General features: G+C 39.1%; 1 protein-coding gene across 1 annotated transcript in view; it reads left to right on the top strand.

The window, feature by feature from the left end:
• The window catches only part of LOC122814900 (KRAB domain-containing protein 4-like), a 94851-nt gene extending 79387 nt beyond the window's left edge, over positions 1–15464 (top strand). Inside the window, exon 4 of the mRNA XM_044087165.1 lies at positions 15397–15464. Within this exon, the coding sequence (XP_043943100.1) occupies positions 15397–15464 (68 nt within the window). The remainder of the gene's footprint in view (positions 1–15396) is intronic.
• The last annotated feature ends 1708 nt before the right edge of the window (positions 15465–17172 follow it).

The raw sequence follows: 17172 nt of genomic DNA, 5'->3' as shown, positions 1-17172 counted from the left end.
TGTGCTGCTTTACATTTGTGTTTGTTTGTTAATCTGAACATTATTCAGGCATGTAATGTGCTGCTTTACATTTGTGTTTGTTTGTTAATCTGAACATTATTCAGGCATGTAATGTGCTGCTTTACATTTGTGTTTGTTTGTTAATCTGAACATTATTCAGGCATGTAATGTGCTGCTTTACATTTGTGTTTGTTTGTTAATCTGAACATTATTCAGGCATGTAATGTGCTGCTTTACATTTGTGTTTGTTTGTTAATCTGAACATTATTCAGGCATGTAATGTGCTGCTTTACATTTGTGTTTGTTTATTAATCTGAACATTATTCAGGCATGTAATGTGCTGCTTTACATTTGTGTTTGTTTGTTAATCTGAACATTATTCAGGCATGTAATGTGCTGCTTTACATTTGTGTTTGTTTGTTAATCTGAACATTATTCAGGCATGTAATGTGCTGCTTTACATTTGTGTTTGTTTGTTAATCTGAACATTATTCAGGCATGTAATGTGCTGCTTTACATTTGTGTTTGTTTGTTAATCTGAACATTATTCAGGCATGTAATGTGCTGCTTTACATTTGTGTTTGTTTGTTAATCTGAACATTATTCAGGCATGTAATGTGCTGCTTTACATTTGTGTGTGTTTGTTGATCTGAACATTATTCAGGCATGTAATGTGCTGCTTTACATTTGTGTTTGTTTGTTAATCTGAACATTATTCAGGCATGTAATGTGCTGCTTTACATTTGTGTTTGTTTGTTAATCTGAACATTATTCAGGCATGTAATGTGCTGCTTTACATTTGTGTTTGTTTGTTAATCTGAACATTATTCAGGCATGTAATGTGCTGCTTTACATTTGTGTTTGTTTGTTAATCTGAACATTATTCAGGCATGTAATGTGCTGCTTTACATTTGTGTTTGTTTGTTGATCTGAACATTATTCAGGCATGTAATGTGTTGCTTTACATTTGTGTTTGTTTGTTAATCTGAACATTATTCAGGCATGTAATGTGCTGCTTTACATTTGTGTTTGTTTGTTAATCTGAACATTATTCAGGCATGTAATGTGCTGCTTTACATTTGTGTTTGTTTGTTAATCTGAACATTATTCAGGCATGTAATGTGCTGCTTTACATTTGTGTTTGTTTGTTAATCTGAACATTATTCAGGCATGTAATGTGCTGCTTTACATTTGTGTTTGTTTGTTAATCTGAACATTATTCAGGCATGTAATGTGCTGCTTTACATTTGTGTTTGTTTGTTAATCTGAACATTATTCAGGCATGTAATGTGCTGCTTTACATTTGTGTTTGTTTGTTGATCTGAACATTATTCAGGCATGTAATGTGCTGCTTTACATTTGTGTTTGTTTGTTAATCTGAACATTATTCAGGCATGTAATGTGCTGCTTTACATTTGTGTTTGTTTGTTAATCTGAACATTATTCAGACATGTAATGTGCTGCTTTACATTTGTGTTTGTTTGTTAATCTGAACATTATTCAGGCATGTAATGTGCTGCTTTACATTTGTGTTTGTTTGTTAATCTGAACATTATTCAGGCATGTAATGTGCTGCTTTACATTTGTGTTTGTTTGTTAATCTGAACATTATTCAGGCATGTAATGTGCTGCTTTACATTTGTGTTTGTTTGTTAATCTGAACATTATTCAGGCATGTAATGTGCTGCTTTACATTTGTGTTTGTTTGTTGATCTGAACATTATTCAGGCATGTAATGTGCTGCTTTACATTTGTGTTTGTTTGTTAATCTGAACATTATTCAGGCATGTAATGTGCTGCTTTACATTTGTGTTTGTTTGTTAATCTGAACATTATTCAGGCATGTAATGTGCTGCTTTACATTTGTGTTTGTTTGTTGATCTGAACATTATTCAGGCATGTAATGTGCTGCTTTACATTTGTGTTTGTTTGTTAATCTGAACATTATTCAGGCATGTAATGTGCTGCTTTACATTTGTGTTTGTTTGTTAATCTGAACATTATTCAGGCATGTAATGTGCTGCTTTACATTTGTGTTTGTTTGTTGATCTGAACATTATTCAGGCATGTAATGTGCTGCTTTACATTTGTGTTTGTTTGTTGATCTGAACATTATTCAGGCATGTAATGTGCTGCTTTACATTTGTGTTTGTTTGTTAATCTGAACATTATTCAGGCATGTAATGTGCTGCTTTACATTTGTGTTTGTTTGTTGATCTGAACATTATTCAGGCATGTAATGTGCTGCTTTACATTTGTGTTTGTTAATCTGAACATTATTCAGGCATGTAATGTGCTGCTTTACATTTGTGTTTGTTTGTTAATCTGAACATTATTCAGGCATGTAATGTGCTGCTTTACATTTGTGTTTGTTTGTTAATCTGAACATTATTCAGGCATGTAATGTGCTGCTTTACATTTGTGTTTGTTTGTTGATCTGAACATTATTCAGGCATGTAATGTGCTGCTTTACATTTGTGTTTGTTTGTTAATCTGAACATTATTCAGGCATGTAATGTGCTGCTTTACATTTGTGTTTGTTTGTTGATCTGAACATTATTCAGGCATGTAATGTGCTGCTTTACATTTGTGTTTGTTTGTTAATCTGAACATTATTCAGGCATGTAATGTGCTGCTTTACATTTGTGTTTGTTAATCTGAACATTATTCAGGCATGTAATGTGCTGCTTTACATTTGTGTTTGTTTGTTAATCTGAACATTATTCAGGCATGTAATGTGCTGCTTTACATTTGTGTTTGTTTGTTGATCTGAACATTATTCAGGCATGTAATGTGCTGCTTTACATTTGTGTTTGTTTGTTAATCTGAACATTATTCAGGCATGTAATGTGCTGCTTTACATTTGTGTTTGTTTGTTAATCTGAACATTATTCAGGCATGTAATGTGCTGCTTTACATTTGTGTTTGTTTGTTAATCTGAACATTATTCAGGCATGTAATGTGCTGCTTTACATTTGTGTTTGTTAATCTGAACATTATTCAGGCATGTAATGTGCTGCTTTACATTTGTGTGTGTTTGTTGATCTGAACATTATTCAGGCATGTAATGTGCTGCTTTACATTTGTGTTTGTTTGTTAATCTGAACATTATTCAGGCATGTAATGTGCTGCTTTACATTTGTGTTTGTTTGTTGATCTGAACATTATTCAGGCATGTAATGTGCTGCTTTACATTTGTGTGTGTTTGTTAATCTGAACATTATTCAGGCATGTAATGTGCTGCTTTACATTTGTGTTTGTTTGTTAATCTGAACATTATTCAGGCATGTAATGTGCTGCTTTACATTTGTGTTTGTTTGTTAATCTGAACATTATTCAGGCATGTAATGTGCTGCTTTACATTTGTGTTTGTTTGTTAATCTGAACATTATTCAGGCATGTAATGTGCTGCTTTACATTTGTGTTTGTTTGTTAATCTGAACATTATTCAGGCATGTAATGTGCTGCTTTACATTTGTGTTTGTTTGTTAATCTGAACATTATTCAGGCATGTAATGTGCTGCTTTACATTTGTGTTTGTTTGTTGATCTGAACATTATTCAGGCATGTAATGTGCTGCTTTACATTTGTGTTTGTTTGTTAATCTGAACATTATTCAGGCATGTAATGTGCTGCTTTACATTTGTGTTTGTTTGTTAATCTGAACATTATTCAGGCATGTAATGTGCTGCTTTACATTTGTGTTTGTTTGTTAATCTGAACATTATTCAGGCATGTAATGTGCTGCTTTACATTTGTGTTTGTTAATCTGAACATTATTCAGGCATGTAATGTGCTGCTTTACATTTGTGTTTGTTTGTTGATCTGAACATTATTCAGGCATGTAATGTGCTGCTTTACATTTGTGTTTGTTTGTTAATCTGAACATTATTCAGGCATGTAATGTGCTGCTTTACATTTGTGTTTGTTTGTTAATCTGAACATTATTCAGGCATGTAATGTGCTGCTTTACATTTGTGTTTGTTTGTTAATCTGAACATTATTCAGGCATGTAATGTGCTGCTTTACATTTGTGTTTGTTTGTTAATCTGAACATTATTCAGGCATGTAATGTGCTGCTTTACATTTGTGTTTGTTTGTTTATGTGAACATTATTCAGGCATGTAATGTGCTGCTTTACATTTGTGTTTGTTTGTTAATCTGAACATTATTCAGGCATGTAATGTGCTGCTTTACATTTGTGTTTGTTTGTTAATCTGAACATTATTCAGGCATGTAATGTGCTGCTTTACATTTGTGTTTGTTTGTTAATCTGAACATTATTCAGGCATGTAATGTGCTGCTTTACATTTGTGTGTGTTTGTTAATCTGAACATTATTCAGGCATGTAATGTGCTGCTTTACATTTGTGTTTGTTTGTTAATCTGAACATTATTCAGGCATGTAATGTGTTGCTTTACATTTGTGTTTGTTTGTTAATCTGAACATTATTCAGGCATGTAATGTGCTGCTTTACATTTGTGTTTGTTTGTTAACCTGAGTATGATTGTTCTAGGTATGAAGATGCACATACAGGAATTAAAGAAAGTTTACAGGACATTTACTGACTGTAAACTGCCAGCATTCCACCTGTTGTGTAATAACATGGTCGTAGAAACGAAGCTTTACATGCCAAACACATTTTCCCATGCACTCAGAATCTTGGAGAGGAGGTGAGAAGAAGAGTTTTGTTGAAGGTACACATCGTTTGAAGGGGGGATGCAGCATGAAAGAAAGTACAGTTGTGTAAGATTTAACTTACCATAATAGTAGATGTTCAAATAATCACTGCTGCACTAGCCTTAGCTGTAGGGGTAGATTACCACAGCTAACTACATTTGGGAAGTAGGAGAAGGGTCCAGGAGCCCATGAAGGATGGTCATAGAAAAGTTTGCCCTGGATCTTGCAAAGGAACCAAGCTTATAGTGCTTTGTAAAAGTATGTACAGAGGACCAAGAAGCAGCTTCTGCAATACTTCTAGAAGCTAACCATTTAAAAAAAAACATAGATGAGGCCAGTGCCCTGGTAGAGTTTGCATTTTCCCTGCCTGGAATACTTTTGTTATGGTCAGAATAGCAAAAGGTAATAGCTTTAGATAGCCATTTGGAAATGGTCTGCTTTGACACAGGTTGTCCCTTTTTCTTACCTTTGAGGAAATGAACAATTGGTTGGAAGATCTGAAAGATTTAGTTCTGTCAAGATAGTAACTGAGTTATCTGTGGACATCCAAAGTATCGAGTATCCTGTCTCTCTCATTTTTAGGTTCAGGAAAGACGACCTAGAGATGGATAGTTTGGCTTAAAGTAAACTTGGATATCATTTTAGGCATAAAAGAAGGATTAGTTCTCAAAGAAACCCTGTCCCTACGGAAAATTAGATAGGACTGACTCACCATAAGAACTTGCAATTCAGATACTCTGCTTGCCCAGTTCAGGGCAATCAGTAAAACTGTTTTCCATGTTAAAACCCTCAAGTCAGTCAGATTAGCTGGTTTAAATGGAGCAAGTGTTAGGTTCTCTAGCACAAAATTAAGTTCCTAATGAAGTACCACCAATTTTCATTGAGATGTCTTATGCAAAAACCCCATTCAAGAACATTTTGACATGAGACTGCATTGAAAGAGCTTTACCGGAAAAGCTCACCCAGACTCTGCTACAGTTTGCTGTGAGTGAAAGGTTAGTTTGCTTTTTATTTGTTGCATTTTGTATTACTTTATTTCCTTTTTCTATTTTGTATACTGTGATTTGTTTTCATTACACTATTTTTTACTTGCTTTTAACTGAATATTAAAACTTGGAGACCACAGCTCTGTCTCTTGTGAGTCCGACAGAGATTAGAACAGGTCAGTTAAGGAGTCACACATAAGTTAGAACAGGTCATTTAAGGTTAATCATCTGTGAACTGAGGGGGTGGAGCTAGGAACTAAACCTTGTATTTAAGGGGTAAAATAAAACATTTCAGAGCTTCACTGGAAAGGCTCACCCAGACTCTGCTACAGTTTGCTGTGAGTGGAAAGGTTAGTTTGCTTGTTATTTGTTGTATTTTGTATTACATTATTGCCTTTTTCTATTTTATATACTGTGATTTATTTTTTTTACACTGTGTTTTATTTGTATTCTGTATTTAACTGCCTATTAAAACTTGAAAAGAGACCACAGCTCTGTTTCTTGTGAGTCAGACAGAAATGTTTCCCACCATACACCCAGTTACTGTTGTGTTCTTAAGCACCACTGTCTTTCTAGTTGCCTGCCCCTTATGTTAATTTGACCGTATATCTCATTTCCTCTCTGCTTTTACTGGCTGGTGTGAGTAAACACAAAATTATCATTTTGTGAAATCACTCCCGTTCAACTATTTAAATTTATTGACCATCCTAGTGTTTTCCATAGTACCAGAATACAAAAGCGACCACCCCCTTTCAGTCTATCTTGCTGTTTTAAAAATAGTGACTCTCCACTAAAACTAAACTTTTTAGACAGGTAAAGCTTAAGTTACATACTTTCACATCTAACTCCTCTAGTGCACACTGCAGTGTTTAGGATAAACCATTTTGTTCATCTTACCTTTAAGCATCTATTGCAAGACCACCAGTTATAAGAGAGCTCACATTCTGCCTCTCAGTAGTCATCTTGGGATTAGTGCTTCTGTTTTCTCCTGGTGAGAGAAGAAGTGCAGTTACATTATTTCCCAGAGACTGCTGATCACCAGAAAGCTTAATAACTGTTTTATAGGTGACAGCTTGGAATCTGTGCTTTATATTTTGATCCTGGTGAGACTAGGAGCAGAGTGCATTGATTCCTGACTGACTTTCTGGTTGCAGAGTTGCATACCTGATTGGTCTGGTTACTATTTGAGGCTGGTTGCTATTCGAGGCATCTACCAGAAAAAGGCTACAAGCCTGCAGAACCTTGCATCATCTGGAACAAGACCGGATCACCAAACAGGCTGTGGCCTGCTTCTGTTCTTGGGATTGGTGCTAATATTTTGCTTCTGGTGAGAGACAAAGCAAAGAAGTGATGTATCCCAACAGAATGAAGCTGTGCTGAGACCAGCATTAGCAGTAGCCAGGCAGTAGCCATTCATGTGACTCCCCTCTTTTCATCATTCTTGACAAGCTAATTCTTTGTTTTCAGTAAATACTGCTTGATTTCTTTCTTACTTCAGAATATCTACCTAAATACTTCATCCTTAAATTTTCAGGGTCTACATATCAGTTTCCCCTCAAGTGTTTGGCAGTGCTTTGTACAGACTCAGACACATTGAGTGACATTTTTCTTGTAAAAGGAATATATAAGGAAACAGTTCCATTACTTAGTAGTAATGACCATCCCTCCTGGCATGTCTAAAGGTCAGTTCCCTGTGCTTTCTCCTATTAACTTGGTGAACTTGGGCATTCTGAGGCGGTGTAGCAACTACCTCATGTACACAGACAACCCTTACCTCGCAACACTCAGACTTGTGAGAGAAGCATTTATATATCAAAATTGGAAGCCATGCACTCTCAAGCCAAGACTGGAATAGCTGGTCAGGAGGGGAAGGTCAACACCTGCACTATACCACATAGCTCTCCAGAACAACCACCATCGCAGCTCACACATAAAAACACAAACCACACACTCTCAATAGAAATCTACCCAAACAGCAGAGACCTCCAAGGCAGAAATGCACTTGACCACCACAACACAGCACAAACCACAAGACACATAGCTCACCTACACAGTGTGCCCCTCAACCTAAGCCCCTAAAGCAAAACAGCTTACCCAGTACACTAGTCATAGGTGACTTGATGGTGAGGACCACTGATGTCCCACTGACTAGGTTGAATAAGGAGAAGGTAACAGTCAGCTGTCTATCAGGTGCCAGAATCCGACACATAACACATGCACTCAGGTCACTCCACAACAAGTACAAGTATGACTCTGTCACTGTCCATGTGGATGTGAATGACCTGAGATGCACCTCCCTAGACTACATGGAAAGAGACATGGAAGAGCTCTCAGATTATGTGGCCCAGGCAGGTATGACCCTAGCCCTGAGCAGCATCCTACCTTTGCCCAGAATGATACCGCAGGACAAGCAGAAAATGATTGACTTCAGCAATTGAATAAGTTTCTGGTGTCATTCTAAGGGGATCCAGTATCTGTCTGCTTGGGATGACATGACTGACAGACCTCGATGCTTTGTCAGAGATGGCCTGCATCTGTAATCCCTGGCTAAAGCTCTTGCCACTCCTATAGTGCCTTTTTTAGGCGATTTTCCAAAGACCAAATTACCACCATAACAGCTATAAATAAATGCAATCTGAGAGTCATGCTGCTCAGCGGTAGTAGTCTAAATATCAAGATGCACTTGCTCGAAGCACTCCTCAAAATGGAGAAAATTTGTGCTTTAACAGAGACGTGGTCTAAAGCAGCAGAAAGTACCCCTGCGCTACCAGGCTATAACTTACTCCACATGTTTCGACACCAGAACATGGACAGAAGCTCCAAAGGTGGTGGTGTCTCCATATTCATAAAGGATATGCACACCTCCAGACTAGTAGCCCAGCATAACGCACATATTTTAGGTACAACCAACATTGGGTAAGACAGCATTTCAGATCATAGCCTGCTATAGGTCCCCGACCATGTGCCAAAACTCTGTCCATGTTCCTAAGCACCCTGGAATCTATTAGGGTCCAAAACAACACTCTCATTCTAGGTGACTTCAATTACCCCTCCATCAAATGGGAAAACTACTTATGCACAATAGACTGGCCCAAAGCTTCCTGGAATTCGTCAGTTCCAGTGCCCTAGACCAGCTCATTCTTATCCCCACTAGAGGAAGCAGTATCCCTGACCTGCTTATTACTGACATGGGCAACCGTTGCTCTACACCAGTAGTCAGTTCCTCCCTGGTTAGATCCGACCACAAACTAATCACCATGGAAATCCACATCTCACCCATACCCCCCATAAAGGTAACCACCATGAAAAACTTCTGCAAAACTGACTTTGGGCTCCTAAAATAGAGGTGGCTAACTTCACAGCACCCATGTCAGTAGAAAATAGATGCATGACTGCAGAATCATACACCAATACACTGTACAATCACGTACATATATGTATGGAATTAGCCATACCCAACAGAACCAAGATGCTCTCCTCCAAAAAAAAAAAAAAAAAAAGAAGCCAATTTGGTGGTCCCCTGCCATTAATATACTCTAAAACAGAAGGAAGAAACTGTTTTAGGTGAAGTCCCAAGACTGGAAAAACTCCCTTATTAGCCTCAACAAAAAGTTGAGATCCCTCATCAAAACCTCTAAAGCCAGCTATGAAGGCAGAATTGCATCACACACTAAAAACAACCACAAAGCCTTCTGTAGTGATATCAGGAATCTCGACGACAGATTCAGTGCCAGCATTACCCCTCTCTTTCACTCTAAAGGACCAATCACATTACTGCTGCACTGGTTGAAGCTGCATTGTCCATGGCCAAGAACACAGCTTCTATGGGACCTGATAATATCCCTGGATGTGTTCTACATGAACTACAAAGTGAACTGGCACCACATCGGTATGCTCTGTTCAATCACAGCCTCACTTCAGGCTTTTTCCCTACCAAATGGTGCACTGCTACAGTCATCCCTCTCCATAAAGGGGGAGCAACTACAGACCTTGGGAATTATCGTCCCATTAGCCTGATGTATCTGATATGTAAGGCTATGGAGCGCTTCACCATGGACCTAATTAACAAGGATCTAGGGAATCTCCAAACTCTGGATCCCACACAGTTTGGTTTTGTGAAGGGTAGATCATGCTTGCTCAACCTGGTTGACTTCTTTGAGTCAGTTAACAGAGCTGTGGATGATGGCAAGGCAGTTCATACAGCCTACCTCAATCTGGCCAAGACCTTTGATACCATTCCCCACTCAGGAATTATTGATAAACTTACCAAACTAGGCATCAACTCGTATATCACTAGGTCACTTGCAAATTGGCTCACAAATAAAACCCACAGTGTGAAAGTAGTGGACTCCAAGTCACACTGCCAACCAGTCACGAGTGGAGTCCCACAGAGATCAGTCCTGGGTCCTCTCCTGCTTGGCATCTACTTCTCAGACGTCCTAGCCAACATGGAGGGACTCTGGCTGACTAAGTTCACAGACGACTGCAAGCTGGGAGCCATTATTAACTCCCAAGTGATGTAGACATCCTACAGAAAGGCCTCACTGAGACCAATGACTGGTGTCAAAACCATGGCCTTAAGCATAATTCCAAAAATGCATCATCATCCCCTTTGGGAAAAACTCAGTTCCCACTAATTAACACATTGATGGGAGCCCACTGAACACTGAAAGCGTTGTAAGAAATCTGGGGACACAGGTTGACAGCAACCTCTCCTTCGACCACCACATTGCCACTGTGGTCAGAAAGTCCAATGTGGTACATCTCACTGTCAAGGGTTTTGCATCTAGGAAGAAAGAGGTCATAATCTCTCTCTACTCTTTCCTCATTAGGCCAGTCATCGAGTACAATGCCCCACTTGGCATGTACCTCACTAGACACATGCAACAGCTGGAAAGGTCACAAAAGTACCTCACAAAAAGGATCCTGGGCCTTAAAGACACATCCTACATGGACACACACAAAAAACTCCAGCTATTCTTTGTCTCATATCGTCTACTAAGAAGTGGTGTCTGCTTGACTTGCAAAGCCATGTCTGACCCAGCTCTGTTAGAAATGCTACATCTAAAGAAATCCCAATCCGTCCACACCACATGCTTCAGAGACCTCAACCTCATTACCACAGTCAACAGAACATGCTGAAGGGACAGTTTCATAACCCAGAGACTGCCCATGCACTGGAATAGACTTCCCATACATGTCAAGCAGAACACCTCACTGGCCCTCTTCAAGAGAAATATTGATGAGTGGATGGGAAATAGAAAGTTTACCCGGGGAATCACTCCAGTGGCTCTACTTGATAGAGGCACTGGGAACTAACGTCAGGCGGCACGATGCCAGGGCACTTCTATGGGCTAGGCTTGTAAAGGCTCCAGGATCATTAGCCTACTACACACCTATGACCCTAGGAAAGAGGAGGATCCTAGGGAGACATGCTGAAATGGCTGACAAATAAACCTTGATAGACAAGTAAGAAAGACCATAGGATAGTAACTTACATAAATATTGTATAACCGGAGGACCACTAGCCCTGAATGGGTGCTGGTTACGTTGCTGGCAACAACTAGAAAACCTTTTCCATTTAATAATATATCATTTTGTAGTAATGGCTTACTTGCCTTAGGTTCATAGGTTCATAGGTTCATACTAGGCTATCTGACCAAGGGCATTTTTAGTTTGAAGAAAACTATGCCTATTATTTTGCTGTGCCTCTGTCAAGCAGTGACATTGAAGTAATCCGGGGCCTTTCCAGCTGCTGCAGGTGTTGGGTCAGATACATTCCGAATGGGGCATTGTACTCAATCATGATGACTTCTTCTGTGCTCCCCAAAGGGTATGACTATGCATTTCTTGGCGTTTAACTTGATATCTGTGTCAGATGTGTTTTCGACTATGGCACCCTAGTTTGCAGTCATCTGCAAACTTGTCAGCCATAAACCTCCTGTGTTTGCTTGTACTTCAGAAAAGTAGAGACCCTCATCAATGGCTGACAAAGCCTCCATTAGTACCTGCTGCACATCCTAAGTAAGCAGGTTCCTAAAAGGAATTAAGACCTATCATCCAGGCATTAACAGTAGATGTTCAAATAATCACTGCTGCAGTAGCCTTAGCTGTAGAGATAGATTACCATAGATAACTACATTTGGGATGATAGATGTTGGGATGCATCAGATACCCCCTGTTTTTGTGTGAGTATATCCAGTCTGTGAGGAAGCTTGTGACAATTGCCTCTGGTCATTTCCAAAGGAAGGGAGAACCACAGATACCCGGGCCAGAAGAAAGTCACCAGAAATCTTGGGGGGGATCATTCTGAATCCTCAGAAGTACCCTGGAGAGTAGTTGAAAGAGTGGAAAAACATACAGGAACAATCTTGTCCAAGAAAAAGGAAAGGCATCTGTCTGCAGTTCTTCTTGCATGGAGTCCTGGAGCAGAATTTTGCCAGTTGATTGTTCAAAGAGGGGACAAGAGGTCTACTTGAACTCTCTATAAATGGATCACCCCCGATCTAGTTTCCATTCATGAGGTCTGCCCTGGTCCTGCCCAGCTTGTCTGCTACACGATTTTGCTCTGATGGAATGTAGGATGCCTGTAGACTGAGATTGTGCTGTGAAGCTATATCTCAAGCTAAAATGGCTAGTCTGAAAAGGGTATATGTCCTGGTCCCCCCCCCCCCGCTTGTTGACGGACCTCATGTCTGTTTTACTGTCTGTAACCACTTGAAGGCGTCCCAGAGACAAAAGACGGTTCAAAGAGTTGAGTGACTTAATCGGGGCAAGCATCTCCTTGATGTTTACTTGCTTGCATATTTCCTTGGTGTCCCACACCCCCCGAACTTTTTTTCATAGGTTCATAGGTAGGTACTTGGCTATCGGCCCTGGGGCCTATCTAAGGCCAGCCAAAAAGGTACCCTGGCTTTTGCCACCCAAGAAAATTATTTTCCTGTGCCACTGTCGAGCAGAGCCACAGAGCTGATCAACGGGGTGAATTTCCTATTTCCCATCCAATCATCAAGATTTTTCTTGAAGAGTGCTAATGAGGAGCTTTGTTTGCTTTAACAATTGGACTATCGATTGCACAAAGTATGTTCATAAAGTTTCTAGCTCTAGTTATAGCTCATTGCAGGCTACAGGATATCCACTTTACTTATTATTATTTTACATTTGTTAACCGGGGGTGTCTGACTGAGCCGAAAAGGCCCTTTTCAGCAGAGGCCCGGGGAGAAAAGCTCCACAAAGAAAAATTACAGACACATTTAGTTATTTAGACATGATCAATATACACACAAATTACAGGAGACATGTTTTTACAGTGGTATGCATCCTTCCATATTTAGATGACCTCATAAAACTGTTCCTCAAGTAACGTCTGAAGCATCTCTGATGACTGACTATTTTGGAGCAGGGAGGGAGAAGGGGAGACCTGGATTTAAGAATGTCTGTTGTCTCCACCAAAAGATAAATCCCAGCATTAGGATTTGAAAAGATAAAAGATGTTGATGCTGGGACCAATGTGATTTTAGATACCACTGTATATTTCTCATGTGGAGCCTTGCCAGGGGTACCATAAGAATCATAGATGCCATGAGACCCAAAATCCTGAGGTATTCCCTCAGAGTGACTGAAGTTCCCTTGCGGTGACCAAAGTCTGAGGGGAATAACTTAGAAATAGATCTAAATAAAGATCTACTTTTTCATGTGGAAGAAAGCTCTTTGAACGGAGGTGTCTAGTTGCATCCCAAGAACACAGTCCTGTGTGAGGGAGTCAAGAAAGATTTTTAAGTGTTCTCTTGCAATCCCAGCTTGTGTAAAAGATCTCTCTCCCAAAAGAGAGATCTTGACACTTTGAAAAACACTCTATTGGGTAATCTAAATATGGATGGATGTGGATATTCTGTACCTGCAATGAGCTAGACACTTTGTGAACATACTTTGTGCAATGGATAGTCCAAAAGTTAAAGCAAAATACAGATAATGTGAACCAGACACACAAAGCTGTAGGAAACATCTGAAGTCTGGGTGGTTAGGGATGCAATGATAAGCATCTTTTAAGTCTAGTGTTACCAGGAAAGTAGAACAAGGAAGGAGAGATAACAGGTTGTGAAGTGACAACATTTTGAATTGGGTCTCCAAATCTTTTCTTTCCTTGGCACTAGAATATCTTTGAATACAAACCCTTCCCCAATTTGGAAGGAAGAACTGGTGCTATCCTTCCTTGGGAGAGCATGAGAGGAAGAACAGGTGGAAACTAAAGAGTCTGATCTGCAAGATGAGGAATGATCTCTGGAAAGGAGGAATTTCCTCCCATTGCAATCTGTAACCCCGATGAATGATTTTCAGAATCCATTTATCTGAAGTGATCTGTTGCCAAAGAGAAAAATGAAGATTCAGAATTTCTGGAAGAAAAAAAGTCACTAGGGTGGGAAGGGTGTTGCAAGGTCTCTTGAATAGTCATTTAGACGTTTTGGACTGTCCTTGGTATTGGGAGGTTCAAGACTGCATTTTGGAACCCCCTTGCCATTTCTTCTTAAACATCAACCTCAATTTTGTTGCGACTGTTTTATTTATTTATTTATTTATTTATTTTTGCCAAAACTGGATTAGGAGATTAAAATGTCCCTAGGAGAATTTGGAAAAGGAGGGCTTAAAAATCTTAGAGATCCCTTGGATCAGCCTGACCCTTTCATCACACTTTCTGCAGCAGAGGAGCCAAACACTAAATCTCTATCCAAGGGATACTCTGACATTCAATTTTTAACATCATCTTGGAGGTTCTGAGAATGCAGCTATGCAAACCTCAAAACAGTACCATTGGGCCTAGTTCTGGAAGAAGTATCAGCAGTGTCATTCACACACTGTAAGTCATGAGTAGTGACCTGTGCAATAGGAGAAACTAAGTTATTTAAAGCAGATTTTTCCTCACAATTATAAACTGCAAATAAAGCATTCCTCATACTTTCATAGTTTGTCAGAACAGAGTGTAACATATGAGCCTGACAATTCAAAATTCTGAAAATCAAAATTACGGAAGTGTACACTTTTTTCATATACCTATCAATAATTTTCCCATCCTTACCAGAAAGTAGGACTGGAATTAACTAAGTGCTTAATGTGATCAGCTAAAGCTATAACTGCTGGATTGGGTTTGGGAATAGTTTATAAAAAAATCAAGAGGGAGGACCTTTATACATCCCTTCTGCCTTTTTAGAGATGGCTGGCTGACTGAGGACCTTTATACATCCCTTCTGCCTTTTTAGAGATAGCTGGCTGATTATCAGGAAAATGCAGGCAGTAAGACACACACCCTCTAAAGCTGACAGAACAGGAGGAATGGGTGTACGTTCTAGAAAATCCTTCTGTAACAACTCATAATATTTACTGAGGGACTGAGAAATCTCACAGTTCTCCCACTGAAAACACTGACACATTCCAGCCCTAGTCACAGAGAAAGAGAAACCCCACAGGGAGAATAAAAAACTGTGCTGTCCTCTGTGTCTGAATCAGGAATCTGAAGAAGAAATCCTGTATCCATCCATGCAACTTCCAGTTAAGATTCAGAATCCTAAATCTCTTCATGAAAAGAGGAACCCCGCTTTATTTTACCAGAAACTACTTTACAAGATGGATCAGTAGCATGAATTAAACCCTGAGCCAGACCCAGAAAACTACTTCTATTCAAAGAAATTTTAGGAGAAATGGATACGTGCTTGGTTTTTCTGTTTCTTTTTGACAGGAAAAAAAGGGTCAACCATGTTGCTAATGGCAACAACTGCTTCCCCAGTGATGAGCACAGCATTCTGACACAACAGGAAACCTTAGCCTGCTGTAGTGAAAAAGGTTGCTTAATTTGATTATTTTTTTTCTTTTTGTGGCTGAAAGACCAACTGTGGGACTGGTAGACTTTTCCATGGAAAGGTAAAAGTGGTACCTTTTTCTCAGAGAAGACCAGCAGCAGCAATTGCCGGTAAATACTACCAGTCCACAAAGGTTACTTTTCTGACAGAAAAATACAATAAAAAGTACTTTAAAACACTATGTCAGCCCCACGGAATAAAAATCAATGCAATTTCTCCACGGAAAAAAATGTTTTCATTTACTTTACACTATTAAACTGACATGAAAAAAATGAATGCTCCATTTTAAAAGTGCGATACAGTTTTGCAACACTCCATTAAAACAAAATACTCCTAGCTTTAAAATAGCTTTCCTGAAGCGAAAAGTAACAAAACATCAACAAACTTAAGAAAATGAATTTTTTCCCCAAAGGGAACCTATCTGCAAAGGCAAGCACAAGCCAGCTGTCGATCCTTGAAAGCCTCAGAGGAGCGTACTTTTCAGTGGCAGTAAAGCTGTTTAGAGCTTTGCACCAGACTTGTCGTTTAGTCAGCTCAGCTGGAGCTGCTTGACAGTTTGAGTGCATGGAAGGTGTCCCGAAACTTTGAAAACTTTGTGGCTGTTATATCTCTGCCAGGATATAACCCATATATCTAAGGCATATAACCCATATATCTAAGGCATATAACCCATATATCTAAGGCATATATCCCATATATCTAAGGCATATAACCCATATATCTAAGGCGTATAACCCATATATCTAAGGCGTATAACCCATATATCTAAGGCATATAACCCATATATCTAAGGCATATAACCCATATATCTAAGGCATATAACCCATATATCTAAGGCATATAACCCATATATGTAAGGCATATAACCCATATATCTAAGGCATATAACCCATATATCTAAGGCATATAACCCATATATCTAAGCCATATATCGCATATATCTAAGGCATATATCGCATATATCTAAGGCATATAACCCATATATGTAAGGCATATATCCCATATATCTAAGGCATATATCCCATATATCTAAGGCATATATCCCATATATCTAAGGCATATAACCCATATATCTAAGGCATATAACCCATATGTCTAAGGCATATAACCCATATGTCTAAGGCATATAACCCATATGTCTAAGGCATATAACCCATATGTCTAAGGCATATAACCCATATGTCTAAGGCATACAACCCATATGTCTAAGGCATATAACCCATATGTCTAAGGCATATAACCCATATGTCTAAGGCATATAACCCATATGTCTAAGGCATATAACCCATATATCTAAGGCATATAACCCATATATCTAAGGCATATAACCCATATATCTAAGACATATAACCCATATATCTAAGGCATATAACCCATATATCTAAGGCATATAACCCATATATCTAAGGTATATAACCCATATATCTAAGACTACTACAGCAGTGATCAGTATGATGCACATCTGTAGAAGACATGATGTGAACTTGTTCAATCTCGCCGTTTATTCTTACACGTGAGTACGGAGCCGATCCATCAGCTCTGAGTTGGCCGCTTTCCAAGCTCAAGATCTTTGAATAGCTCGAGGCACAGTCCCTATCCCATGATGCTGTCTTACCAACCCCAGATCTAGTTTGCTGCCATCTCGGCAGAGCTTT

The sequence above is a fragment of the Protopterus annectens genome, chromosome 11.part0 (assembly GCF_019279795.1).
Source record: "Protopterus annectens isolate FY-2018-M chromosome 11.part0, PAN1.0, whole genome shotgun sequence".
Taxonomy (NCBI): domain Eukaryota; kingdom Metazoa; phylum Chordata; order Ceratodontiformes; family Protopteridae; genus Protopterus; species Protopterus annectens.
The sequence above is the reverse complement of the archived record's forward strand: the minus strand, read 5'-3'. Positions and strand labels throughout refer to the sequence as shown.